This window comes from Mastigoproctus giganteus, chromosome 1 (genome assembly GCF_048544385.1).
Source record: "Mastigoproctus giganteus isolate SK-2022 chromosome 1, ASM4854438v1, whole genome shotgun sequence".
NCBI lineage: Eukaryota > Metazoa > Arthropoda > Arachnida > Uropygi > Thelyphonidae > Mastigoproctus > Mastigoproctus giganteus.
In genome coordinates, this window is record NC_143575.1 from 22,262,479 (window position 1) to 22,284,682 (window position 22,204).

At 38.8% G+C, this 22,204-nt stretch overlaps 1 protein-coding gene across 1 annotated transcript in view; it reads right to left on the reverse strand.

Moving 5' to 3' along the window:
* Nucleotides 1–17,290, reverse strand: part of LOC150090630 (ubiquitin-conjugating enzyme E2 J2-like) — a 74,129-nt gene extending 56,839 nt beyond the window's left edge. Inside the window, exons 1-2 of the mRNA XM_090379235.1 lie at nt 17,186–17,290; nt 360–493 (exon numbers count right to left, since the gene is read on the reverse strand). Of these exons, the coding sequence (XP_090235361.1) occupies nt 360–475 (116 nt within the window). The 5' untranslated portion in view covers nt 476–493; nt 17,186–17,290. The remainder of the gene's footprint in view (nt 1–359; nt 494–17,185) is intronic.
* Nucleotides 17,291–22,204: the final 4,914 nt, after the last annotated feature.

Sequence of the window (22,204 nt, forward strand, 5' to 3'; positions counted from 1 at the left end):
TGTTTTGTTGCTGATTTTATGAATGATTGATATGTCCTTCCGATTTTTCTCATTCCCCTGGGGGGGTCGTTATATAGAGCTTCAACTGTAATATAGAGCTTCAACTTCCATTCGTTCCACTGTTTAAGTTACAAGTATCTGCAACATAAAGAATGCCTTTCACATCTACATTAGAAATACAAACTTTTCTTTCCATTCCATGAACAAATATACATTAAAAAAAAAAAAGGGTTTTTTTTTTTTTTTTGACTATGCCTCATTTATCTACCACTCTGTAAAAAATATTCCAAAAAACAAGTACTGAGGCTTAAAAAAAGTGGAATGAAAAGCTGGTATAATCCCTTATATTTTATACTTACCATTCTAATATATTCGTAGGCAATGGATGTGCTTTTACATAAGGCACTGGATCTTTCATTATCCTTATATAGTCTTGCTTTAACCTCTGTGTTGCCATATTTCCCCTTCTGCTCATTTTTGTATTACAGTGCTCCTATCAGAAAAATAAATACACTTAAAACAATTTTCTACAAACTCGTTTTGCAATTATAACAAACTAGAACTGATATTCTAGAGAAATCTATTCAAAGAAGTGGTATGTTCATGCATTACTGGCATGAACATACCACTTTGCCTACTTGAAGGCTTGAAGTAGTGAAAGCCATATTTAGTCCCCGGAGTAAAGTTTCTGGCATCCCCTCCAACTAATGCATGGTAACAGTACTAATACTAACCAGCCGCTAAAAATATAATATAACACCACTAATATAATAGTAGTATAATACTAATACTAGGTGGTAGATGACCTTATCAACTAGTGCAATACTACCACTTTGATTAATGGAGGCTTGAAGTGGTGAAACTCATGTTTAGTCTCCAGAGCAATTCTAGAATCCTCCCCATCTCCTTCAACCCACATAAAATACTAAGTATATACTTTTTTGATACTTTTCATGTTTGTGATTTTCATTAAAAAAAATCAGTACTATTATCCTTTTATGTTAATACATAAAATTTTGTTTTTGCAACCTTTCTCTAATCTGATTTTCACATCAGTCAGCTATAAGGAAAACTTATAGCTGTGGATGACTATTCTTATAAATAAAGAAATGAGGTTGTATAAGTAATGTACTTGAATATACCACAATGCCTGGGTGCGAGGTTAGCCTGTGCAGACATTGCTCCTTAAAGCTCTTCAAACAGAGAAGTTTTTCCTGATTTATTTTCTGCTTTATTAGTTTAAATTGTCATATTAACTTATTTTCTAGAGTAGCTTTATATTCCTAGTTACGATACTTAGTTTAAAGTTTAACTTAGACAGAGATTTCGTAGATATTACTTAGTATCGGTAACGGTATCAAATCCACGTGTCACAAATTGAACGAGAGGTCTTTTAACCAAATTTAGTCGATTTATTAACCAATTGTTATATCAAATTATCTTCTATAAGTAGATTATAGACCTAGTCAGGATCCTTAGTTTATTCTAAATTGAGATAGCGAGATTTCGAAGCTAATCAATACTTACGAGTCCGTAGAAATACCGTTCGTGAATTCCTGCCATTTTTACACGATAGCATAAGCTTAGTGTAGTATACTGCATAATATAATATTGTCAATTAATCAGTAAATCTATTAATCTTGATAAACTTTATTGTCAATTAAATTGTATTTTTAACTCTATAAATATATATAACGACTTAATCGTAACAAATAATTAATACATAACTATAGTGGTACACGTGATACGGAAGTTGTATAAAGGGAACACTAGATACCGAAAAAAAAAAATATATATATATATATATATAACATAACTGTTTTGGGATATAACTTAAGGATTTAATTTTTGTTTTAAATTTTATTGAATTAAATTGGAATCATGACTCTGACCAGAGCAGCAAAGCAAAAGGCTCAAGCTAATGGGAGTGCTGTGGTTCAGGGGAGAACTGAGGGGGGCAGTTGCCCTCTGAATCACAGTCTATTAAAATGCACTGTTTGCTTGATGTTTGCGGAGCAGTCGGGTACGGGACATGATACTGCCAAGGGGGATGTCTTTGTGTGTGCACGATGTAAGGAGTGCAAGGAAATCAGGCGACAACTCAGCGTTGTTATGGGCCTTTATGAGACCTTGAAGGACAGGGTGGATGCCCTCGAAGGAAATAAATTGAGGGGCCCATCAAGCTCTCAGCTGCCCACATCAACGCCAGAGCTTGCACTTGGTCATCAGGCAAAACAGGGGCAGCCCCCTAGGCAGAATGCACTGGTCCCACAGGAACTAGTAGTTGTTGGTGACTCTATTGTCAGGGAAACGGGGAACATGCTTTGTAAAAAGGATAGGTGGAATAGGACCAGGGTATGTCTGCCAGGGGCAAAGGTTGATGACGTTGTAGAGCGGATATCATCTTTTAAGGGCACAAAAGGTGATATAGTTGTACACGTTGGCACTAATGATATTAAGAGTAGGAGACCGGCGGAATTACTTAGCAAGTACAGGTCACTGTTGAAAAAAAGCCGTGAATTAGGGTTGAACTTGAAAGTGTCTGCAATTCTGCCCAGACACGATAGGAGGGAGTATATGATGAGAGCCTTGTCGATCAATTCGGCCCTGGAGGGATTGTGCAAGGCTCAAGGGGTAGAATTTTTTTCAGCCTGGACTGTACTTGTTAACAGGAGAGATTGCTTCTACAGGGATGGGATACACTTAAATAGAAAGGGTGCAAGAATTTTTGCTGATGCTGTCGAGGCAGTGTTAGGTGGGTCGGAAAACTGCTAGTTGGGGGGGATACAAGGACTAATAGATTAACAGTAGCCACTGGCAGAGGTGGAAGTGATTCTTGCACTGCTTCTATTCAAATGAGCAGAAGTCTGAAAAACAAGATGCAGGATATTTCAGAGACTGCTGGTAGTCATTGCGTTACAAGTAAACACATGGGTTGTGTTAGGGTAGCTAAGAATAGAAACAGGTGCATGTATACCTGCGTGTACACCAATGCTAGGAGTTTGGTAAATAAATTTGATGAATTTGAGGTATTGCTCAGAACATCAAGGGAAGATATTGTTGGGATATCAGAGACGTGGTGTCACACAGATATAAGTAATGCGGAACTGGAATTTGGGGAATACAATGTATATAGAAAGGATAGACAGAACAGGAGGGGAGGAGAGGTTATGCTATTAATTAAGAAACACATAAAGTCAAAGGAAGTGAAGCCAGATGACATCGATGGACAGGGCAGTGTCGAGTCAGTTTGGTGTGACATAAGCATAGGGAAATCAAAATTGAGAGTAGGAGTGTGCTATAGGCCTAATGACTCTGATGAGTATAATAATATATTGTACAGGGAAATAGAGTGGGCCAGTAAATCAGAGAGTCTTATAATGGGGGATTTTAATTTCCCAGATATTGACTGGAATTTGTGGGTTGGTCACTCGCACACTAGCAAGGCTTTTGTGGATTTATTGGATGATTGTTTTCTACATCAGCATGTTCGTGAGGCAACAAGAGGGAGCAATACTCTTGATCTGATTATCAGTAGTGATTCTTCATGCATTAAGAACCTGCAGATAAATGAACCACTAGGTGGCAGTGATCACAGTGTGTTGAAGTGGGATTTACTCAAGGAGGTAACTACCATCAGAGGTAAAGGGAAGGGTTTTTGTTTTCGTAAAGGCGACTATGATGGTCTGAGACAGTATTTAAATTCTATACAGTGGGACCAACTGATGATGTTACCAACAGCAAACTCAAAATGGGAAGCATTCAAGGAACTAATCTTGGTGGCTACCAGGCTTTACATACCAACTAAGAAATATTGTTCAAGGTTTAGGCCTAAATGGTTGTCAGATGGACTAATGAGACATGTGGCAGAGAAGAAAAATGCATGGGATACATACAAATTAATGGGTGACATGGAAGCCTATGATAGATATAAGTTGGTCTGTAACCAAGTCACAAAGGAGATTAGGCAGGCAAAGGCAGACTACGAAAAATCCTTGGCAAAGGATGCAAATAAAAACAGAAAGGAGTTCTTTACATACTTGAACTCGAGAAGGAAAGGGATGAATCAGATTGGTCCACTGGATATTGATGGTTCAACAGTTGAGGATCCTGCTCAGGTGGCTAACAATCTAAACGAGTATTTTGCATCTACATTCACGCATGAGGAGTTATTCAGGAAGGAGAATGATGTAGGTAAAGTAAACATTGGCAGTGAGCTGGATGATTTTGTAATAACTGAGAGGAAAGTGGAGGAGAGATTGTTGAGGATAAACATAAAAAAGGCACCTGGGGTGGATGGGATCTATCCAGTTATATTAAAGGAGGCAGCAAAGGAAGTATGCAAACCCCTAGCCATAATTATAAGAGCTTCTTTGGACTCAGGGGAGGTACCCATAGACTGGAGATGTGCAAATGTAACCCCAATTCACAAAGGAGGATCAAAGGCTGACACAAGTAATTATAGACCTGTTAGTTTAACTTCTGTTCCAGGTAAATTAATGGAGGCACTGGTTAAAGAAGCACTGCAGGCTCATCTAGACAAGAATTCAGTTATAGCTCAGACGCAGCATGGTTTTGTTAAGGGCAGGTCTTGCCTGACCAATTTGATTGGATACTATGATGTAGTCACAAAAGAACTGGATGCAGGGAATAACTTTGATATTATATATTTGGATCTTAGAAAGGCTTTTGATACTGTTGCACATGGAAGACTGCTGCACAAATTGGAGCAGTGTGGCATTGGAGGCAAATTGCTGCTATGGATAAGGGGATGGTTGAGTGGCAGAAGACAGAGTGGTAATCAATGGACACTGCTCAACGTGGACTAATGTTATTAGTGGAGTTCCTCAAGGTTCAGTGTTGGGTCCATTGTTGTTTTCGGTGTTTATGAATGATATTGATGATGGGATATCAAGTTTAATGTCTAAGTTTGCAGATGATACAAAGGTTGGCAGGGTCGTTAAGGACACTACTGACGCTATGCTGCTGCAACAGGATCTGGAAAGGTTGAACAGATGGGCTGAGAAGTGGCAAATGAAGTTTAACATTGACAAATGTAAAGTACTACATATGGGTAACAGTAACCCCAGAGCAATGTATCAACTCTGCGGTACTACACTGACAGTGGTGGAGAATGAAAAGGACCTGGGGGTAATTGTGCAGGCAGATATGAAGTTCTCTGAGCAGTGCAGACGAGCTGCAAGAGTAGCTCATTGTTGTTGTTATTTGGTTTTTAGGAGCATTAGCAACTAAGGCCATATTGCTCCGGGATATACGGTGGTCATTCCATGACCTTTCCGCATTCTCCATATTTGGTGGTGACGGGCTCGAACCCCGGTCTAATCAAGAAGCGTGTGCTACGCACTGCTGCTCCTTCCCACCTGGCAAGAGTAGCTCATGGTGTCTTGTCAATGATATACAGGAATTTTTCTAGCAGGGATAAGGAGGTGATTATTCCCTTGTATAAGGCAATGGTTAGGCCACATCTTGAGTACTGTATACAGGTCTGGAGGCCTCATTTCAAGAAGGATGTAGAGCTGCTGGAACGGGTACAGAGAAGGGCAACAAGATTAGTAAATGGAACAAAGGGTTGCTCTTACGAAGAAAGGCTTAAGTTTTGCAAATTACAGAGTCTGGAGACTAGGCACCGGCGAGGTGATCTGATAGAGGTGTATAAGGCTTTGAATGGTTTGAGCATGCTCAATGCCAATGGGATTCTTCATCTTTCTCAGAATAATCACCTCAGAGGGCATAAATTCAAATTGAGGAAGGACGGATGTCGGATAGATGTGCGGAAATTTGCCTTTGGCCAGCGGGTGGTTGGTTGGTGGAACCGACTTCCATCACTTGTTGTTGAAGTTGATAGCCTAAACAAATTTAAAGCTCAACTGGACAGGTATTTCGAACGAACGGAGGGGTGAAATGGGAGAGGGTTTTTTTTTTTTTTTTTTTTTTTTGGCTGATGCTGAATAAGCTTGCTTTCTTGCATCATATGCCTCTACTAATGCTAATGCTAATGCCAGACAAACCGATAGCAATTTACCAATTTCAACCTTTTTTTTTTTTTTTCTCACTCAAAAATAAGTGTAATTTTTTAATGAAAAAAGAGGCTGTGAGCACTATCAAATTCATATTTTTAGCTGATACTGACTGAAGAAAATGGAGATTTTGGTGAAAATATAAAAATTCAGTCATGCATTAATAATATACTAATGGACAAAATAACAGCAACTATTGCTGTTAATTACTTTGATTTTCTCTTAAACCTGTAGGAAATCAGTGGGGACAGTTAATAAGCATCAGTCACATTCCATAAATTTAATGCTCTGAAAAGTGGTAGTCAACTGAATTGTATTGCACTGGGAGTAATCATTTGGCAGAGGGAACTTATAATTTTGCTGTTGTGATTCAGTCCTTCAAAAGTTGCAAAAATAGGGGATGGGGAAGTAATATTACTCCTAGGATGGTATTAAATTTAACTCTGAAGATATGCGAGGAAAACAGTACAATTGCCAAATTTGTTGGCATACAAATCAACAGTTCAGTACAAATTAAAGAAATAGCAAAACTGGGAAAGAATCACAATGGAAGAATTCACAAATATGGAAAAAACATGTCAACTCTAAGAACAGAAAATCACCTTCCAAATTCACTGCATCTACACTCGAGACGCTGACTGGGCTAGCTGGGTGGGTAAAGTACCTGCCTAGCAACCCAAAGGTCGCGGGTTCGAATCCCGCCTCGGGCTTGGATCAAAGTACTGCAAAAACCTTGGGAGGTGCATTATGGCCACAGAAGCTGATGCGCCAACTACCAAAAAAAACAAACCACCACTCGAGACAATGTCTGTTGTAGATAATTTAGCTCTTCAAAAGTTGTAAAAATAGGGGAAAAAATTATATTATTCTTACAAAGGTACTAAAATTAATTCTGAAGGGAAAAAAAATTAATTCTAAAATTAATTCTGAAGGCGAAAAAAAAAAAAAAAAAATCACCAAAATTGTGGGCATACAAATCAAGAGTTTAATAGCAATTAAAAAAAATGTTGGAAGAAGTTGGCAAATATAGAAAAAACATGTGAAGAGTAGATAATCACCTTCCACATTTATTGCAACTGCACTCAAATTTGATTGTTCTGAAAGTCTTGACAAACAGTTGAAAGAAAAACTGGGATAGTAATAACAGCAGAAATGCAAGAAGGTTGAGGGTAGCTGTTCTAAAATCATGTTATCCAATTAAGAAGCCAATATTCACCAAATAATAGTGAGTGACAAGTATGCATAATGTGGGTTAAACAACAACAGCATGGGTCTGAAGTAGCAGAAATGTTTGTTTGGTGATGAAACAAAAATTAATTTGAAAGGCAGAAGTGGAGATTTTTGCAGTAAATTTCTGCATGCTTCAGCAACAGTTCATACAGACTTAAGTTTTTCTGCAGTATGATGGGCTGTGTTAGAATACTGTATCATGAAATACTACAAGAAACATTAAATAACTTTGTTATTCATGCCCATACATTGCAAAGCTACTATACATTCTCTTGGATATCCAAGAAAATATACTTGCATGTACACTAATTCTAGAAGTATAGTAAATAAAATTGATGAATTTGAAGTGCTGATCAAGACATCAAAGGCAGATGTTGTTGGGATATCAGAGACATGGTGTCACACAGATATAAGCAGTGCAGAATTGGAATTTGGGGAGTACAAAGTGCACAGAAAGGAGAGACAGGGTAGGAAGGGAGGAGGGGTTATGCTGTTAATTAAGAAACACAAAATCTAAGGAAGTGCATCCAGTTGACATGGATAAACAATGCAATGTTGAGTCTGTTTGGTGCGACAAACACTGGGAAAGGAAAAAATGAGAGTAGGAGTATGTTATAGTCCTAATGACACTGATGAATACAATGAACAGTTGTGCAGAGAAATAGAATGGGCCAGTAAATCAGAATGTCTTGTAATGGAGGATTTTAACTTTCCAGATATTGACTGGAACTTGATCTGATTATCAGCAGTGATGACACATGCATTAGGAATTTGCAAATAAAGGAACCACTACGCGACAGTGATCACAGTGTACTGATGTTGGATTTACTTAAAGAGGTAACTACCATCTAGGGTAAAGGGAAGGGTTTTTGTTTTCGTAAAGGTAACTACAGAGGTCTCAGACAGTTTTTAAATTCTAAGAGTGGAATCAACTGCTGATGTTATCAACAGTGAATTCTAAATGGGAAGCCTTCAGGGACTTAATTTTGGAGGATACCAGGCTTTTCATACCAACTAAGAAATATTGTTCAAGGTTCAGGCCTAAATGGATGTCAGATGAATTAATGAGCCTCGTGGCAGAGAAGAAAAATGCAGATAAATTATCAGGTGAGACAGAAGCCTACAACAGATATAAGCTAGTCTATAATCAAGTCACATAGGAGGTTAGGTAGGCGATGGCAGATTACGAGAAATCTTTGGCAAAGAACACAAAGAGTTCTTTACTTATGTAAACTCTAGAAGGAAGGGGGTGAATCAGATTGGTCCACTTAATGGTTCGACTATTGGTGGTCCTACTCAAGTAACTGATAAACTGAATGAGTATTTTGCATCTGCATTCACATGAGGAGTTATTCAAGGAGGAGAATGCCAGAAGTTTATCAAACTAACAGGGAGCTAAGTGATTTTGTGATAACTGAGAGCAAAGTGGAGGAGAAATTGTTGAAGTTAAATATAAAAAAGGAACCTGGGGCAGATTTTTCTTTTCTTTTCTTTTTTTTGTTAGTTGTTGGCACATCGGCTTCTGTGGCCATATTGCACCTCCCAAATGTTTTGCATTTTCTACTCTGATCCAAGCCCAAGGTGGGATTTGAACCCACGACCTTTGAGTTGCCAGGCAGGCACTTTACCCACCCGGCTAGCCCGGTCGGCACCCGGGGCAGATGGAATCTATCCAGCAAACCCTTAGCCATAATTATGAGAGCATCCTTAAAGTCAGGGGAGGTCGTTATGGACTGGAGATGTGCAAATGTATTCCCAATTCACAAAGGGGCTTCAACGGGTGACACAAATAATTATAAACCTGTTAGTTTAACTTCTGTTCCGGGGAAAATAATGGAGTTATTGGTAAAATAGAAAAAACTGCTGCTGTCTTGTCTAGGTGATACAGGATCACCTAGACAAGACAGCAGCAATAGTTCAGACACAGCATGGGTTTGTTACGGGGAAGTCTTGTCTGACCAATTTGATTGGATACTATGATGTGGTCACAAAGAAACTGGATGCTAAAAATAATTTTGATATCATATACTTGGATTTCAGGAAAGCTTTTGATACAGTTGCACATGGAAGACTGCTATACAAATTGGAGCAGTATGGCATTAAGGGCAAGTTGCTGCAATGGATAAAGGGATGGTTAAGTGGAAGACGGCAGAGAGTGGTAATAAATGGACACTGCTCTACGTAGAATAATGTTATTAGCAGAGTCCCGCAGGGTTCGGTGCTGGGCCCATTGTTGTTTTGTATATTTATCAATGATATCGATAAAGGTATATCAGGCTTAATGTTCAAGTTTGCAGATGATACAAAGGGTCGTTAATGACACTAAAGACAGTATGCTACTGCAACAGGATCTAGAAAAGTTAGGCAGATGGGCTGAGAAGTGGCAACTGAAGTTTAACATTGACAAATGCAAAGTACTGCATATGGATAGTAACCCAAGAGAAACGTTCCAACTCTGTGGTACTACACTCAGGGAGGTGGAGAATGAAAAAGACCTGGGGGTAATTGTGCAGTCAGATATGAAGTTCTCTGAGCAGTGCAGACTGGCTGCCAGAGCAGGCATGGAATTTTGTCAATGATATATAGGAATTTTGCTAGCAGAGACAAGAGGTGATTATCCCTTTGTATAAGGCAATGGTCAGGCCACACCTTGAGTACTGTATACAGGTCTGGAGGCCTCATTTTAAGAAGGATGTAGAGTTGCTAGAACAAGTACAGAGAAGGGCAACAAGGTTGGTGAGAGGAACCAAAGGGGTGCATTTATGAAGAAAGGTTAAGTTCTGCAAGTTGCAGCATCTGGAGAATAGGCACCTGCGAGGTGATCTGATTGAGGTGTATAGGGCCTTGAATGGTTGGTTGGTTATTGGGAGTTTAATGGTGCATCAGCATCTAAGGCTATTGTGTACCAAGTCTAAGGTAATAAAATATAAATATGTAAAAATATAAAATAACATATCTAGTTAATATATTATAAACAAAAATATGGCATAAAACATTTATAATATATTAAACATTAGAGAAATCTAAATAAAACTATGTAGATTAATCAGTTGTAAAAACCTGAATACATCTGACACATGTCATCATCTGATAAAATCTCCGTGAGTGTATAAGGCTCAGACAGATGGTTAAAACATAAATGCCATTCATTACTAAAATATGTGGCCTTGAATGGTTTGGGCAGGCTCAATGCTGACAGGATACTTCCATTTGATCAGACTAACAACCTGGGGGGGCATAGATTCAAAGTGAGGAAAGACAGTTGTAGAACAGACATGGAGAAGTTTGCCTTTAGCCAACAGGTAGTTGATTGCTGGAACAGACTTCCATCTGTTATTGTGGAAGTTGATAACTTAAATAAATTTAAGGCTGAACTAGCCAAAACTTGGAGTGACCAGATGGGTGAAATAGGAAGGGGGTTTTTTTTGTTTTTTTTTGGTTGATGCTGTATAAGCTTGCTTTCTTGCATCGTATGCCTCAACTAATGCTAAAATATTAATTGGGATTTTATGTGAATAATAATACAAAAAAAATTGCCATTAGTTATTGCTCTTTTTATTATTATTATTAGCCATGTGGTACAAGGAAGCATGAGGCTTATGCTGCACCAGCCAAAGAAAATTTCTGAGTTACCGTGTGTGTGTGTGTGTGTGTGTGTGTGTGTGTGTGTGTGTGTGTGTGTGTGTGTGTGAGAGAGAGAGAGAGAGAGAGAGAGAGAGAATCACCAAGAAAGAGAAGAATGATGATATCCAGCTGAGGACCCTGGGTGTGCCAAGCCCATACTCACCAGATGTGAGCCCCTTGGGGTGTCCATATATATATGGTGTTTCAGTGAAACTAGTAAGATAGACCCCTGGTAGCTTTTAAATGTGTGTGTCCTGATTTTGAATTTAATGTTAAAATGGGACTGCTACCAATCAGATTTTACAATTTCTAAATTTAAATTTTGTCTAATCAGCTGCTTTTTTTCTTAATGGGAAAGTCAATCCTTGTTACTGAGTTGGTCTGAAAGCATCAGTTGACATAGATCTGAAATAAACACAAAGAAACTTATTTGGAGTAAAAAAAAAAAAAATAAAATAATGGTTTTATAGGACTGTTCGCTCTTCTGCACGTTTAGCTACAGAAATGCAGTTGTGCTACATCTCCTCTTGCTGTAACTGTTGTATTATTATTATTTTTACTTTTTTTTTAGATATAAAATTGGTTTACTTTCATTTCAGAAGTATGTTAATGATGTTTTTAGACTAAACCAAGAACAGGGAACAATTTTCCCACTGAGCTAAAGAGCAGCTAATCTAGCAAAATTAGAAATTGTAATATCTAATGGTAACACTTAGTCAAATTTTAACATCAAACTCAGAATTTTAACCATAAATATAACAAAAAAGGTCTAGACAGCAAACAGCTTAAAAGCGAAAATAAGCAAGATGGACCCTGCTGCCTTTCTTGGAAACAAAACACCCTATATACACCTGAAATGGGTCCAATTTTTTTTTAAACGAAATCAGTTATTTTATTGATTCACACTAAGAATGTGGATTACGTAGTGCCCAACGTTTTTTGCTCATAAAAAACTTTAAACATTATTTTTGATGTTGATATTGAAAAGTTTCTATTAATTTGTCTGGTGTTGTACTTCTGTAAGTTTAGCATTACATTAAAATATAGCATCTACTGTATATCACATTGCATATTATTTAACCTTCATTCAAAAAAACTAATGCCAGTGGGCATACTGTACAGTATTCAATCAGGTGTTTCGGAATAAACAAAGAAACAGTTGAAAATGCGGAACCTTAAAATTTTATACTCAAATCTCACGCCACTGGATAATAAGATCACAAAATACCTTGAGAATCAATTAAAAAAATAAACAATAAGACTTAAAAAAAAAAAAAAAAACCTTGAACTCAAATTTGTAGTTCAGGTTTCATAGTTAATGAATATGCCACTTTTTTTTTTTTATAGCTATATGTTCATAATTAAAAAAAAAAATTATGCAAAGTCAACACTGTTTAGAGGCAAATATTATAATTCAGGAATATTAAAACATATTTCTTTTCCAAAAATTCATGGAAAATTTGCAAAAGGTTTTGTCAACATTCTCTCTGCCCAACACACCCACTCAGGAGTTAGAGGTTTGTACAGCATAAATTTATTAACTATATTACAAATATAAACACATTAACTGAATTATACAATTCAGTTAATGTGTTTAAGCATGCACTGAGACCCTAAATGAAAAAACATCTAGTTAGAAAAAAGGAATTTTAATACCTTTAATGATATCAATAATTCTCCAGGAAGCCTTCCTACAAGTGTTTAGTTTATGGAGAATTGGAATCTTGCCCTACTCATTCCATAAAGCTGATGCTAGTTCTCTGCTTGAAAACTGTTCTCTAATGTTGTTCATAAACATCCCAAAGGCATTCATAGTAAACAGTTGAATTCAGATCTCACCCATGGGCTAGAAATAGCAGATTTACCATTATTCTTGTCATGCCACTGATTTACTGGCTATGCTTTATGAACAGATAAAAATGTACTGTACCCCAGAAATATAAAATATTTTTGAAAGAATGCAATCAATCTTTCTCTCTCTCAAAGAACTGATATAAAAATATAAGACAAAACTATCCAGAATGTTCCAACAGATAGTATTTGACAATCGGTGGACGAAGTCCAAACCATGGTTCTCTAATGTTGTTTGAAACGTCCAAAGATGTTCGCAATTTAATTCGAATCTGACCCAGAGGCTGGAAATAGCAAATTCACCATTATTCTTGTCATACCACTGCTTTACTGGCTATGCTTTGTGAACAGAGTACTGTCATGGACACAAATGTAATGTACCCCAGAAATATAGGAAATATTTCTGAAAGAATGCAATCTCTCTCTCTCTCTCTCAAAGAACTGAGATAAAAATAAGTAAAGCAACACTGTTCGGAATGTTACAACAGAGATACTCGACATCCACTGAACCAAGTCCAAACCATGTAAAAAAATGGGTTATGTCATCATAATACCACCACTGAACTGGTGGCACAAAATCTGGATGAAACTATTCTTTCAACATACACCAACACTGATGTGTATCCACCTATTGTTTGTTGTTGGTGGTTGTTAGGTGCATCAGTGGAGCAATATGGCCTTAGTTGCTAATGCTCCTAAAAACCAAATAACAAACAACAGGTGCATCAGCGACTTAGGCCATATTGCACCACATTCAATGCCTAGAATATGTAGCATTTTATTACCACCCCCCCCACATCATGTTTTGCCACTTGTAATGTCCAATGCTCCTGTTCTTTGAACCAGCATAGCTGATAGGTATTGCCAGAAGTCAGCTTTGGCTAACAAGCAGCTGCATGACCTTTGAGACCTTCTATGAAGTGTTTTTATAATGGCTGTTAGGACTACACCTATTCCCATTTTCATAATCGACCTCAAGCCACCTCATTAAGGGTGCCTTTTCAATTTTATTTCACTGTCAACAAGTTTTGGTGTTTATTAATGGTGGTATACCCTGCTTGGGATGAACAGTGGAATTGCATTCTGTCTTCTATTGGCATGTTTTTAACAGTTAATTTTGAGTGCCACACTCATGCTATCTAGCAAATGAACATGCCAACTATGTGGCAACCTACCATTACACTTTTTGTAAAGGAATTTAGATCCTTTTCTGTTTTCTGTTCTGCCTACCTCCCATTGAGCGTGGATATCTTTTATATTACATTTTTATCTAGTAACTCTGCCAACTAACTCGTGTGACATATGAACTTAACCATTACTTCTTAGGTAGGAGATGTCAAGTACACAATGGAGGAGAGTATGCATAACTATCTAAGGCCTACAAATGTTGGGAATTGTTATCAGTCCTTTAAATTTCAGTTTGGCAATTAAAGTTTTTGAAATTAAGCAGAGGTCTGAAATTGAACTGAAATATAACAGTAAAATACACTGATTTTAACTTCAGGTTTGCTGTTTTTATCATTCAGTTCTGTTCATGAAGAAATAAAATTATCATAATCAAGTCTTTTTTTTGCTGTTTGATTTATCCCCAAAATCTTGGAAAAAGCCATACTCCCTGCTTTCACCCATCACATGTTCGGCCACAAACCTCCATAGTGTACTACCTGGACGTTCTATGCTCACCAACCTCTTGGACACACTGTTCAGAATTGAAAGTACCTTAAGCAACAAAGAGCAACTGGATATTGTGTTCCTCGACATTAAGGCGGCCTTTGACAATCTGTCCACCCATGCATTATGTACCATACTGTGCAACTACTTCAAAATCTCTGGCAACATCCTAGTTCTCCTTAGGAAACTCCTTCAGTCCAGGACCCTATGGATCAGAAATCAAAACCATAATCACCACATTCTCTGCTCCAGAGGGCTCCTCCAAGGGGGCGTTCTCTCTTCCGCCCTCTTCGCTGCATCTTTAGAACCCTTCCTATCAAACCGTACTAATTTTACCACCTACGCAGATGATATTAAGTTCTTCATCATCACAAAATGCCCCCAGTCTCTCCAGTCTATTACTGTGAGCTCCAACCGACAGCTACATGAACTGGAAAACTACCTTCATGCGATTAGGCTCTCCATTAGTAAAGAGAAAACTGTACAACTCTCTATCACCAAGAAGAAAAATATCAATGATGTGAACATCATTACTGAAAACTCTCAAGTTAAAAAAGTCGCCCAACATAAAGATTTGGGTGTCATCTGGGACAAAGATCTCACCTTCTTGCCTCACTTTAATGTCATTCGAACGAAAACATATTCGGCTTTATGGGCAGTAAAACAAGAGATCTCCAACTTCCATAACCCAGACCTTATCATCAAATACATTCTTCGTTGCATTTTCCCAATTCCATTATATCTCGACTATATGGTCCTCAGCACCCTCATCATACCAAGCCAGGTTCCTCTCCCTGGAATTCTGGATCTTGAAATGGCTAAATAGGGTTGCCGGGCTAACACCTACAATCTCAAAATCTGTTCTGGTCACCAATCTTAATACGCTTCCTTGGAGGTATCTCATCATCTCTAGGAACCTTCTTACCCTCTCTCAGCTTCTATCCGGAAAACTGAGCTCACCCGATACATGGGATATCATCGCCAGACCGTCCAACAGGAGAAGATGCCAGTCCAACACCTCTCCATACAGATCGAAGCTGCGTAGCATGTCCTCCCTGGATAACATGTCTCCACATAACTTCTTCCAAATATTTAATAGATTAGCTATAGACGCTGAGAAACACTGCAAGGACAGAACCTACAGAGCCTCCATTCTTGCAGACATGTATGCCTTAGTCATGCTCTAGGTGGACTCTCTGTGATGCCGCACTATCCACGCTCCGATGTATCCGTATGCACTTTTATTTGTTGTAACTTTATGTTTTTGTATCTTCACCAGTGGCTGTTTAAGGCCGTATATTGTTTCTGGCTCTGTATACAATGCATTTGTCTGTATTTTATGTTTTATCTCTGTATGTAACTCACATCCTCTAGCTGCATAGTTGTAAAGGGACATTTCTTCAGAAATAAATTGATAATAATAATAATACTGGTTAATGATACATTTCAGAATATAACAAAGTACACCAAGAAAGGTGATAAGCTGTTGTTATTAATTAAAAAAAGAAAAAATTGTTCCTGTACAGCCTACAAGAGTGAATTACTACATTTGTAGTTACAGAAAAGCACATTAACTTCAGGATATGAACTATTAAATACTGAAACAAATGTGCTTTATAGGTTAATTTACAGATAACATTCCACAATATTATCACATCCACAAATTATTAAATATTACCATGACTGCTAATTGAGTCTCTCAGAAGAGCAACTGGTTCACAACCCTAGAACTTGCTTGATGTTGGCTGGAACTGAGTTTGAAATTATTCATTAAAAACGCTACATGAAGAAGAGGGAGAAAACCATAGTCTGGACCAGATTTGTGTCACCTGGTGAAAGAATCCAACCCAACCATATAATTCCCAAGTCTCCGCGGACACACTACTAATCGAAAAACTGGTGCTGGTCATGTGGCATTACAAACAAATTTACTGACAGTTTCGAACTTTGACCAATAAAGGCAAACAGTCGCAAATGTCGTCGACTAAAGTGTTTTTCCCGTAACGCAAACCATGTGAATTCCACCAGTAACATATTAGAGTGCATTAATTCTTTCACTTATTTTCCTAAAATGTCAAAAAGAATAAGACTAATTAAAACAGTTTTTTTTTAATTTTTTTGATTGATAGAAAAAGTGAAAATGCTAGTAATGCTTAATAATTTGTCAATTATTAAACAACCCATAAAGGCAATGTATTCAAATTAACTACAGCAGCGCGAACAGTTTAAACACTTAAACAAATATATATATTTGAAATGCACGCTGCATAAAGCTAAGAACCGAATATTATTTAACCTCTTTAATTCTAAAAGAATAGAACTACAGCTTTTTACTGTTCAATTCTGTACCACTGTACTTAGCAGTGATACAGTGTAGAGTACTATATAGTGGCTGGGTAATCTGAAGCCTCAAAAGGAAGTAAACTAGTTTCTGTTTCCATCAACAAGTGGTTACACATCCTTCACTATTCTCCTTTACATCATTCATCCATAAGCTATTCTGCAACTTTTATAACATCATGTTATCGCAATGATTTATAAATAAAAATTAAAAAAATAAAGTACCAGAAAGCTGACGTCAGGGGTACGTGCAAGCGAACGGAAATATTGAAAGTGGATTAACTCTAGCCATAATCTGAATTACTTTTAATATGCAAAATCCTCATACAACTTAAAATTTATCACAGATATAGTACAGAATTCGTTGTATTTATCTCTGAGAAAATTAATTTAAATTTACTTACAAGAATCGTGTGCGGATTTATAATTACCTGACTAACAACAAATACGAGTAAATCAAGATTTCCGCTATGCTGAGGCAGCAACTCTAACCAAATCTTCACAATGTTCACCTTTAACAAGCAAAATAAATTAACATGCGTGTTTGGCTAAATAAATAAAAACAAGAACAGAATAACTTTGTAATACGGAAAACACAACAGAGCACAGGAACGATCAACTTCACGGTTACGCCAAACGTAAACCATACAGTCAATAAATGATATAAACATGATAGAGGGCGGGCGATTTGACATCACTGAAGAATTAATAATAATTTAAAAAAACAGGAACATAGGTTGAAGAATTATATTTTATTTATATTTGCTTGGCCTTTATTTACGCGTTCTCGAACACTAAATTTTAAACATGCATTGCATGGGCCTACCTAAAATGTAGTGCATGCTTAGTTATACTTATATATGCACTCAGTGATCACTGAATTATGACCAACATCCCAATGGATTACAACCCACAGCTCGCAGCAATACCTCGTCAATTTCGTACGCAAGAGCAGTGGTAATTAGCATTTGGTCGTGAAAGTTAAAGCAGCAGTTATGGGAGGTAATGAAGATATCCCAGAGTTTCAAAATAGCATGATTATGGGATCTCGTAAGTCAGGGATCATATATCGGAAATGGCAATCTTGAAAATTGCTCGCTTGATTAAGGTGTACAAACAGAGGGGGAATGGCCATAAGACATCAGGGAAACCCCGGTAGGCCAGAGTCCGGTGTGATTTTGGTCATAAACACCAGTATAAGGCCAAACTATTATTTTTAGGCCACCCAAATAATTAAATTCATCTACCCTGTTGTGTCTTATGGTGGAAAAGGCCTCGGTTCGAATCCCGCCGATGATGCGAGGAATTTCAGTCAGCTTTTTTAACTCAGTGGCTGAGTTAGTTGGTCTCAGGCGTAGATAGCAAGGCTTTTTCTTCCCCAGAAACTGGGGGTTTTTTGTCCGGCAAACAGGCAAATCGACCAGAGAACGCACGAAATTTACAGACAAAATAAATATATCGGTAGATGTAATCATTTACCGGGGACCCTAATATCATTTTTTTTTTTTTTTTTTTTTGTGTCTTGTCTGTTAATTGCGTGTGTTTTACGGTCGATCTGTTTGTTTTACTGGACGAAAAACCCTAGTTTCTGGGAGGAAACCTTGCTCTCCACCCCTGAGACCGACTAACACAGCCACGGAGTGAAAAAAGCCCATTACAGTTCCTCGCGTCATCGACGGCATTCGAACCCGGGCCTTTTCCACCCGGTGTGCGGAGGATGGTGACGATACCACTCAGCTACCCGTGCAGACAATAGTATGAGACCGCTACAAGTTTTCCCCGGTAAGAATTTTAGAACCAGTCCTCCTCTGTTTACAAATAATGGTGTCGAACGAGTCAAAGCATCTCCCGCCGACAGATTTGTAAAGGATTACACATTGTGCAAGTTCGTGGTGAGCGAAGGGTGCAGCTGCTTATACTAGCTCAATGGCAGGCCACTGTGCGACAGCTGACATCGCAATACCATAATGATAATGCAAGAACAATGTCCCAAATAACAATGAGCCGCCCACACAAACGTATGTAGTTCAAGCGGACGAACCAAGAGACACTCCTCTCCTCACCGCTGATCATCGTCGACAACAAATGATGTGGCGTCAACGACGCGCTAGTTGGACATTGGAGAACTGGAAATGAGTGTGCTGATCCGATGAGTACACACATCAGATATACCTGCAGCAACACGCTGACGGATACCTTCTTGTGCGGCGAAAGCAACAGGAGTCCAGAGGCCCATCGTACATGGTGATCACTCTCCAGACAGATGGCGGTGGTTTCTTACAATGTGGCATGTTTTGCTGGAAGGAACTTGAATCTGCAGTGCATATAGACCAACGTATAACTGGTGAAGTACACCGGTAGCTCTTAGGTGACCGTGTGCGCCTTGCAACGTTGCCTTTTCTCTCGGACAAAAAGTAAACTTCGTATTTTATTAGGGTCATCAAGAAAGTCACTTCAACTACCCATTTGTGTCTGTCAATTGGTGTGTTCTCTGGTCGATTCGCAGTTTGCTGGACAAAAAATTCAGATTTTCCAGGGGAAACGTTGCTATCTACGCCTGAAATCGACTAACTCAGCCACTGAATGAAAAGAGCCCATAAAAGTTTCAGGCGTCATCAACACGATTGGAGCCGGGTCTTTTTCACTCTGTGTGGGGAGGACAGTGACTAAACCACTGTGATACGCGCCCAGACATTTTCTGTCGGAAAATGTCTGCGCGCATAGCACAGTTACATTACGAAAACTATTACATTACGGGCGCCTGGTAAGTTATTATTACATATATCCGTGTGTATTGTGTCTGTAAATTGCATGTGTTCTCTGGCCGATTTGCATGTTTTGCTGGAAGAAAAACCCCAGTTTCAGGGGGAAAACCTTGCTATTTATGCCTGAGATCGATTAACTAAGCAAAACGTCCATAAAGGTTCCTCACGGCATTCGAATCCGGGCCTTTTCCACCTAGTGTTAGTAGGACAGTGAGGATACTCCTGTGCTACCGCACAGACTGTTTCTCTCGGACAGAAATGAGATTAGAAATCGATCTACCACGTTACAGAGCCGCATATTATGCAAATTGTTCATGCCTATAAACACACTGGTTCGATAATATCACTTCATTCCGTTTTTCGGCTAGCTCAGTGAGAGAGCCACGTCTTTAGTACTCAGGCTGGCAAGTCACCGTCGTTTTCATTATTCTTTGAGATGGCGGAGCATTGGAGGACATGCAGCCGAGCGGTCGCAGGCAGAGGTGGCAAGTTGGCTTGATGTATCAGGCAGTGTCGTCTCGGCACAATGGAAAGAGTTTCAGGAGACAGAAAGCATTACAAGAAGAGCTGGTCAAGGTCGCCCAAGGGCAACGTCAAACAGAACTCACCGCTATCTGGCTCTAACAGCAAGACTGAATGGTCTGAACCCTATGATATCCTGTCGTCAACTGTTTCTTGAGGTTGCTGCGGGTACAAAAGAAAGCATTTCCAAGCGGACTGTGTTAAGAAAGCTCAATTCAAGTGGACTCTATGCATGGAAGCCAGTGATTTTTATCCCATTAACCCCGTCTGCGCGGTAGCACAGTGTTAACATCAGCGTCCTCCCCACACTGGGTGGAAAAAGCCCGGATTCGAATCCCGTTGATAGCGCGAAGAACTTTAATAGCTTTTCTTACTCCGTGGTTGAGTTAGTTCGTCTCAGGCATAGATAGCAAGGTTACTTCACCCAGAAACTGGGTTTTTTTCTTCCAGCAAAACGGGAAAATGCACGAGAGAACACATGCAATTTACAGGCACAATACATATACAGGTATTTAGATGAAATTCTAGGTGACTCTAATAAAAAATATTTTGAATTTGAAATCCCATTAACTCCGAGGTTTCCAGCTTGTCTGGACACATCAGTAAGTGTTGTCTGGATAGAGAGCCTGCCTAGATGCCTCCATGTGACTTTGGTCAGGGGGAAGAGACCCCATTGTTCCCTGCACCCTGGCTGTCATATGGCAGGTGCTTGCACAAAATACTCAGCAGAACACATTCTACCAAAAAAAAAAAAAAAAAAAATCAAATGAAATTATTATATTAGGATTACCCGTAAATGATTACATAAGCCCATATTTGTGTCTGTAAATTGCGGGTGTTCTCTGGTCGATTTGCCTGTTTCGCTGAACGAAAAAAAAAAAAAAAAATCGTTTCTGGTGAAATAACTCAGCCACGAAGTGAAAAAAATAGGGGTACCCTGACTGAGCAGAGGTACCGAAAATAGATCCTCGAACCCTATGTGCGACATTTTAGGAGTACGGTTGGTAAAGACTTTCTTTTCATGCACGACAAGGCCACTTCACATAAAGCTCAAGTGGTGCAGATATGTACTGAAAGTGAAGACATCCAATGACAGCCTTATTTAATTTTGGTGATTCTGCTGGTAGCCAGCACAATCACCAGAATTAAATCCAATCGCACACGAATCGCATTTCGTGCCGACAGCCAACTCCCCGCTCGCATGTTGAGCTAAGGTCTGTGCGGGTGCAAGAATGGGACTTGTTGCCACAGAATCTTATAGATAACCTTATATTGAGCATGGTTGTTTTTGTTGTTATTTGGTTTTAGGAGCATTAGCGACTAAGGCCATATTGCTCCAAAAAAACTGTCTGTAAATTGCCTGTGTTCTATGATCGATTTTCTGTTTGCTGGACGATAAACCTCAGTTTCCGGAAGGAAAAACGATGGTAGACCGCCTAAATCGACTAACTCAGTCACGTTTTGAAAAAGCCCCATAAAAATTCCTCTCGTCATCGACGGTACGGAACCCACCCAGGTCTTTTCTCTCCGTTGTGGGGGGCACGGTGATTCTACCAACGGTGCTAACTACTAGGTTACCGAGCATGGTCCAACTGCATGTTTGTTTAGCCGTTGGAGGGGATTACACGGCATACTGATGTCATGTGATCATATTATCGAGTATCTTATATCGACTTCTATAATGTGAACTTTTTGGTAATTCTTATGCAACCTCTAAAATGTCCCATATACCTTCCACAAGTTTCTCGCTGGCTTCTTATTTCATACTTATTCTATTTTACACCACCATAGCAGATTTTGTCAGTCTTCATCGCAAGCTGCACGAATTACATCACGTTTTTACGTATTCTGTTAATTTTGTCGGGCAGTATATAATGTGCCATAGCCTTGGGCCCACACTGTGCACGAGTGGTTTGGTAAACGAACACAGGGAAGATATTACCCACCTTGATTGGTCTCCAAATTTGCCTGACTGCAGATCCCTACGAACGTTATTTGACATCGAGTGGAGTCAAAGCCTAGGCGATCAACGGCTGTCATCCGGTCAAATGGTGACTTAACATATTAGGTAAAAAAAAAAAAAAAAACTGCAGCCCTTATCAATCCACTACAGGATGGAAGCCTCCTCAACAATTCTTATTGAGGGAAATGGACCATAATCTC